Consider the following 7,925-nt stretch of genomic DNA (forward strand, 5'->3'; position numbering starts at 1 on the left):
TCACAATGTCCGCTGTTATCAACAAGGTGGAACACCACAAATCGAGGACAAACCAATCCGGTGTTACGGATCTTAATGGGATATGCATGTTAACTGGGGATAAACAATTAACACGTTATCACAAGCAGGTAGTTTACCTTATTTGCTGCAGATGTGACTCTGATTCAATAAACAGGTCTGTGCAAACATATGGTGTTGACGTGCCATAACAAAATCTAACCATATTTCGAGGATTAATTGAAGACGGGACCAAGTGCTGCAGATCCAAGTTCCCACACAACTTGGGAGAGTGGCTAGCCTATAGGCAGCTCATGTTGGGGAGGTGGAGAGATAGCTTCGCTTCGGTAGGCCGATAGCCTACTTATTATTTTGAATGGCTGCTTTAGAAGGAAGAGTTCAAATAAACATGATGCAAGTGTATTGAAAAGAAACCACTAGATCTATCTGAGATTAAACCTACCACGCACAACATATCTGCATGGCAGGCAGACGCTATTAAGAGTAATTGCAGACGTGATTTGTCTTGCATAAGACTTCATCAGTGCCCGCTTAGGCTAAATGTGGGCAATGTAGTAGGCCTTTGGCGATTTCGAGACTGCATAGCCTATACAGCAAAGCATAGTTTTGAATCGGCACATGATTTGATCTTTAGAAGACATTGGCTATCTCTCGTTCATCCATCAATAATGCATCGCAGTAGGATATTGCGTTTGTTGAAAAAAAAAAAAAATTATCGTTAGCTTATTTCTTTGAACAGTCTTCTATCCCAAGTTAAACATGGCAAGGTAGCCTGTGCCTAAACGCTGAAAGTATTCTTGTTGTGTGTAAGGCGATACGTGATTGAGTGTGCGAGTTCAGTTCCTGCAAGGTAGGTATAATTTTTTGCGTAGGCTTATATTGTCGTTTTAACAGTGGAAACCAGGTTTAGTTATGTTTTTGTGTGTAGTTATTTTCGTACACACTCAGATTTCTTTACTGAAAAGTAGCAGCCTATCCAAAGTTATGCAGTTAGGCCTGTGTGTGGTAGCGTTTCACACGGTCAGGATATGGGATGTCACTTCTACAAGTACCCCAGGCATATATTTGAACCTTTTTGAGCTCTTTAGTTATTTAGTTACTTAGTCTACTTGCAAAAGAAGCATTATAGCATTCGCATAACCGGCGTATTGTCATACAGAATGGACACTAGAAAATTCAAAGTTGACCGAGGTCCTCCGAAGTCCTCATTGTGACATAGTAAAAAGGGGCGGGGCTTGGGATCGGTCAATTAAATGGAGTAGCATAACGTTCAAGTTAGATCTGCTGCAAAGGAGATAACTAAGAGTAGGCTTATCATCTCTATTTAACATGATGTTTTGACATTGTAAACGTTCTCTAAGGAGAGTGAAAAGCAGTTTGCAGTAAAGCTAACCAACGTCATCTCTATCGCAGGAAAAAAATTGCGAGCAGCCTGATAACCAAATTAAATGCTCGGCGGGCCGGATCCGGCCTGCACGCTGCAGTTTGCCCACCTCTGGTGTAGGGTGTTGTACAGTTCTGCAATAGGACTGTGTGTAATATAGTGTGTAATATAGTGTGTTATATGGACTGTGTGTAATATAGTGTGTTATATAGGACTGTGTGTAATATAGTGTGTTATATGGACTGTGTGTAATATAGTGTGTAATATAGTGTGTTATATGGACTGTGATATAGTGTTTTATATGGACTGTGTGTAATATAATGTGTAATATAGTGTGTTATATGGACATGTGTAATATAGTGTGTTATATGGACTGTGTGTAATATAGTGTGTTATATAGGACTGTGTGTAATATAATGTGTAATATAGTGTGTAATATAGTGTGTTATATGGACTGTGTGTAATATAGTGTGTAATATAGTGTGTTATATGGACTGTGATATAGTGTTTTATATGGACTGTGTGTAATATAATGTGTAATATAGTGTGTAATATAGTGTGTTATATGGACTGTGTGTAATATAGTGTGTTATATGGACTGTGTGTAATATAGTGTGTTATTACACGGCTCTTCACAAGGCAAGTAGAACGCTCCATTGGCTTGAATGGGATTTCCCAAAGTTCTACGGTAAAATATGTTCATGTAATTACCGCTGCAAACATATAATTACGTCAATGGCAACGGGTTTTGTGCTTCTGATACGTCTTTCATATCACTACGCAAGGACTGGAACTTCATTCAAAAGTGAAAGCAGACGGTTGATCAGCTGTGTTCTAAAGAATGTTTGATTGAAGTTCAGCGTGTGTTGTTGTGAACTATTTGTTTCTCAGCAAATGCCACGATGAACGGTAACAAATAGTCTAGGCTATGTAGGCTAAAGTCATATGGTGGGGAGTTTATTATTTCATTTTGGCAAGTAGCCGTGTAATAAGCGGGATAATGTATAGAACGCCGCTGCACGTCGGGGTCCGGTTCGCCCTGTCGGGACTTATTTTCCCAATAATGACCGGCGTTCTATACATTATCCCTTACATATATGGACTGTGTGTAATATAGTGTGTTATATGGACTGTGTGTAATATAGTGTGTAATATAGTGTGTTATATGGACTGTGTGTAATATAGTGTGTTATATGTAGAATATATGTAGCTATGCGACGTGAGGTTCTAGAATGTGAGATGACAGGTGACTCTAAGAGATCTCACCCTCCTGTGTGCAGCAGGGATGTTCTGACATGGCTCCAGGAAACAGCCTCCCTCTGTGCTACAGCAGAGCCAGGGGAACTCCTTTCCTACAGGGACACGGGGACACAGGGACACAGATTCAGGGACACGGGGACACAGATTCAGGGACACAGTATCTGCCTAATTACAGGGACACCATGTAGAGGCACACCTGTCCCCTCAGCAAATGAAGATTCTAATTAAGAATGCGTTCATCAGCAGTGTAAAGGCCTATTCACACCAAGAACGATAACGATAACTATAAATAAATATTGTTCTCGTTAATATGAATGACGACGTTCACACATACTGTAAACTATAACGATAACGACGTGAAGAACGATATCGTTGGGGATCACTTTCAGAGCGATTTTGAGAACGATAAAAAGCTAATAGCCAATCAGAACCTATCAAATTTTAGCCGTCACATTCATTAACACAAGGACAGACTTTGTTTTTTTTTTGTTTTTTTGATCGCTGTTCAGTGTGGACGTGTCGTTATGGTTGTAGTTATCGTTATCGTTATCGTTCCTGGTGTGAATGACCCTTAAGATTTCCACATCTTATTTAATGGAATATTCTGTGGAATATTCTACAACATTCTAAAAGGTTTCCTCTTACAATGTTCTGCAACATAGGCTACTTCCCCAGCATTCCAAACTACATGACAGCAAAGTTGTGTGTGACTGTGGAAGGACACCTGGTTGTGACCTCACCGCTGAGGGAGCGTCCACTGTCCTCCTGCTGCGTGCCAGCGCCTCTCTCTGTCTCCTGGTCACTTCTTGGAGTCTGTTCTTCCTCCTCTCCTCCTCCTCCTCGGCCTCCCTCGCCTGTCGTCTCATCTTCCTCGTCCTCTTGACCCCTTGGCGTCGCATGTACTCCTGCAGCTCGGGCTTGGGCCATCTGCCGGCCGCATGTGTGTGTCCAGGTTGTGTGTGTGATTCTGTGATATCAGCCACTGGTGTGAGTGTGTGTTGCAGTTGTGTGTGTTTGTGTGTGTTTGTGTGTTTCTCTTTCCCAACTGTCTTAGGAGGAGGAAGGTTACGGATTCCCTTCACTCCAGTCTTGGGAGGAGGAAGGTTACGGATTCCCTTCATCCCAGTCTTGGCTGATGTGGGCTGAAGCACTAAGTGGTCTAGACATCTCTGATCACAGTCCAGAGCCTCTGACTCATCTGTGCTACCTGGCTTATTAATCAGACCTGTAAAATAATATCATTAAAATATTACTGAAATGAAATAATTTAGAATTATGAAATCTTTGGTTTACTCAACAGTATGACATTAGCAAAAGCCGGAAAGTTAAATTAAACTAGCTTACGTAAGCTAGGAGGCTAACATTAAACTACACTAGCTTACATAGGCTAGCAGGCTAACATTAAACTAAACAGCTTACATAGGCTAGCAGGCTAACATTAAACTAAACTAGCTTACATAGGCTAGCAGGCTATTGGTAGAAATTAGTTTGACGGGCAGCACAAACAGGATAACAGACAAGAAGCTATCAATGGTTGCAACAATGATATAATCAGATAGTGAAGTGTTTATTTCTTGCTTCAAATCTACAAATCTAAGCAAAATAATGTCACACAAATCACATTTCAACAGATTCAGCAGCCATTACCGATGTCATCGGCCATCTTTGTTTACTTTTCACAGCTGTTTCAGACGTTGCCGCAAAAATTACGTTATTCGGGAAGTCTAAGATATCTTAGAAGGCAGCTAAAATATTATTCGGGAAGTCTAAGATATCTTAGAAGGCAGCTAAAATATTATTCGGGAAGTCTAAGATATCTTAGAAGGCAGCTAAAATATTTTTTCCGGTTTCGGACCACACTTGCTGCCTCGCTCCCCAGTTAGATATCTTAAAAGGCAGCAACTTTCTACCATTTCGAACAGAGCCTATCAGTATGCAGTCACCTTGTGGCCCAACAGGTGCAGTCAAGCTGTTGGCACGCTGTGGAGAGGGTGCCACGTTCTCTTTGGTGCTGGTGAGTGCTGTCCTCGTTGACCCCAGGAAGTGCTTCATGAGTTTTTGGGCGTCACGCCAGGCGGAGATGTTAGCTGAATGCTCTCCTACAGTGAGACAAGGGATGGCTGGAAGAGAGGAGTAGTGAACACACACACACACACACACACACACACACACACACACACACACACAACACAGTGAGTAGTGAACACACACACACACACACACACACAGTGAGTAGTGAACACACACACACATACACACACAGCACAGTAAGTAGTGAACACACACACACACACACACACACAGCACAGTGAGTAGTGAACACACACACACACACACACACACACACATACACACACACACACACACACAACACAGCGAGTAGTGAACAGCAGAAGTCTGATTCCCTAACCAGTCATGGCTGTCCCAGCAGTGAGCTGTGTGTGTGTGTGTGTGTTCTGAGATTTAAACTACGGAGAGTGATATTTACACTACGGAGAGTGAGATATACACTACAGAGAGTGAGATTCCTGGCCCATGATGTCCAGCCACATCCCTACACGTAACCTGCACATCCCTACACGTAACCTGCACATCCCTACACGTAACCTGCACATCCCTACACATAACCTGCACATCCCTACACTTCTTGAATTTCCCCTGGGGATCAATAAAGTATCTATCTATCTATCTATCCATCTATCTACACGTAACCTGCACATCCCTACACGTAACCTGCACATCCCTACACGTAACCTGCACATCCCCAACAGGCTACTGCAGCTTTGTGTTCTATGTATCAAAGTGCTGAAAGTATCTCTGAAGAATCAGACAGTTCACCCTGGCTCAGTCCATGACTGCATCAATGGGAGCTCACCCATGACTAATTCTCCCCCATTGCAAGGCCACGTCACTGGGCTGTGTTTGGCATGAGAAGATACACACACTCTAAGCCTCGCTAACACTCTGAGCCTCGCTAACACCGTTCTTATTGAACCCTGAGACCCTTTACCCCTGGGAGCCTTACGCAGCGGAGGAGGGCTGGGAGCGTCTGATCTCGCTGGTCCTCTCGCTGGTCCTCTCTTCGCACAGGACTCCCTCTCAGAAGCCCCTCTGGACGACGATCTGACCGCCATCCCACCACCAGAACCTCCTCCTAGTGTTTACAAAGACATGCTCAAATTTAAAATGTGATTCTATTTATAAAGATTAATCAGGTATTTTAATTCAAATATAATTATATTTATAAAGATTAATCAGGTATTTTCATTCAAATGTAATTCTATTTATAAAGATTAATCAGGTATTTTCTGCCCTAAAATCACCACTTCCATTCGGTTCTCTGGCTCTGACTGAGTTTTAAAGCTGATGATGTACTCAGGTCTGTTAATGGAACTGACCTTTGAGAGAGAAGGTCACTCTGCAAACTTTTCTGGTCATCTGGACCCCGTGCTGGACTTTGTTGTTCACCAATATTCCTTCCTCAACAGGCGTCCTCCTCTGATTGGCCAACGTCCTGAGCCTCACCCGCCTCTGTTCCAGAATCTTCTCCCTCAGATTGTCCAGAGTGTCCGACTTTGGGACGCCTCTCCTAAGGAGCTCTTTGCGTCGCTCCCAGATACACCTCATCCCCGTGGGACCCTCCGCGGGCTCCATCACTGAGTGCATGGGCTGACTCACGCAGCTCCCATGGGCCATGAGCAGCACTGTAGTCAGACCTCTGGGCAGAAGGCCAAGTAACTGTTCATACACAGTGGAGACATTTCTGGTGCACTCTTCCTAAACAGGCCTCCAGTGTCATATCATAATTCTTCCTCCCTTCCTCCTGATAAGACAAGAGATCTCCTCAGAATGGCAGAGAGGAGAGATGGCTCCAGATTGTTAAAATAACTCACTTGGAGCTAACCTCTTTAGCATCTGCCTCCATATGAAAATGTCAGGGCTCTCTAAGTAGCCTACTCTTTTAAAGGTGCCATGTGTAAGAATTGAGGTATTAGCATGCTAAATTACTAGCCACAGCCCGACAGGTGTCATAATACCAGTTTCTGCCATGGGAGGCGGTATGCGGGCAACATAACCGCCAGCCAAACTGCAATACACAAATAACTCGCATGGCTTGTGGGCGTACTTGAACCAAAGAGTATACACCTGTCGGGCTGTGGCTAGTAATTTAGCATGATAATTCAGGTTGATATCTCTGCAGCACTATACCTTGTCATTCTTTTAATTACATCATCGCCCTTATTTCTTCTCATTCTTTTGATGCGTGTAGCTCATTTTTTGGATATTTTTACCTCAATTCTTACACATGGCACCTTTAAGTCACTTAGCAAAATGAGCAAATGTGATGTCATGATTATGGCAGGGTTTGAACAGATACTGAAATATGTGTGGTGATAAAGTTAAAAGCGGTTAAACAAATCACTCAACTTCAGTTCACAAGTAAAACGTCATCCAGTAAAACAGGCTTGAGTAACATGATGAAGATTTAGGTTAACCCCTAGCCTGGAAGCCAGCCGAATTTAGCCCCAGGCTAGTTATAAACAAATTCGTATTCCTGGATCCAATATTGTCTTATGATTATTACATTAATATTCAGCTAGAATGACCAAGCTTCCACAGCTGGTAGGAGCACACAAGTCGCATACCTCCCTAAAGTATAAATACACAACATACCATAGCTGGATAACATTAGACAACGCTACATTATTCCTTTTTTAAATAACGACATTTAAACCTACCTCTTAATTCACCACATTAACGGCTATTGACAGTAGCAGCTGTTGAACGCTGTCCACCTTTCAGGGACTTCCAGTGTTTGTTTGCATACAGTGGGCTCAAGGTAACCGCGAGGAATCTGCTGCGCCTTGCGCGTTTTGGCGACGCTCAGGTACCATGGAGATTAGCGCGTCCCTAGCGCTGAATTCAACGAGATGTGTGTCAGATCTCCAACTTAAACACACTCCAAGGTATCTTAGCAATAAATCGCTTCGTCGTGAATCACATTGTTGCTTGGTATAAATCTACAATAATAGCAGGATATGTTGTTGAGCATTAAAATCTTCCAGGAATGTTTGAACTCCATTCAGTAAAGAAGCGATTAATCTGATTCATCATCTGTTAGATAATAAGTTACATTACCACCCATCTCTCATCACAAGGGCAACGTACTCTACTTTCTATTGGCATTCTGCTTACTGTGTAAATGACTTCTGTTCAACATACTCTACTTTCTATTCGCATTCTGCTTACTGTGTAAATTACT

The 7,925-nt window shown here is 42.7% G+C and overlaps 1 protein-coding gene across 1 annotated transcript in view; it reads right to left on the bottom strand.

Moving 5' to 3' along the window:
• Positions 1–7,477, bottom strand: part of LOC125295313 — a 16,537-nt gene extending 9,060 nt beyond the window's left edge. Inside the window, exons 1-6 of the mRNA XM_048244579.1 lie at positions 7,402–7,477; positions 6,061–6,380; positions 5,688–5,816; positions 4,606–4,782; positions 3,403–3,887; positions 2,669–2,754 (exon numbers count right to left, since the gene is read on the bottom strand). Of these exons, the coding sequence (XP_048100536.1) occupies positions 2,669–2,754; positions 3,403–3,887; positions 4,606–4,782; positions 5,688–5,816; positions 6,061–6,358 (1,175 nt within the window). The 5' untranslated portion in view covers positions 6,359–6,380; positions 7,402–7,477. The remainder of the gene's footprint in view (positions 1–2,668; positions 2,755–3,402; positions 3,888–4,605; positions 4,783–5,687; positions 5,817–6,060; positions 6,381–7,401) is intronic.
• Positions 7,478–7,925: the final 448 nt, after the last annotated feature.

The sequence above is a fragment of the Alosa alosa genome, chromosome 5 (genome assembly GCF_017589495.1).
Source record: "Alosa alosa isolate M-15738 ecotype Scorff River chromosome 5, AALO_Geno_1.1, whole genome shotgun sequence".
Lineage (NCBI taxonomy): Eukaryota > Metazoa > Chordata > Actinopteri > Clupeiformes > Clupeidae > Alosa > Alosa alosa.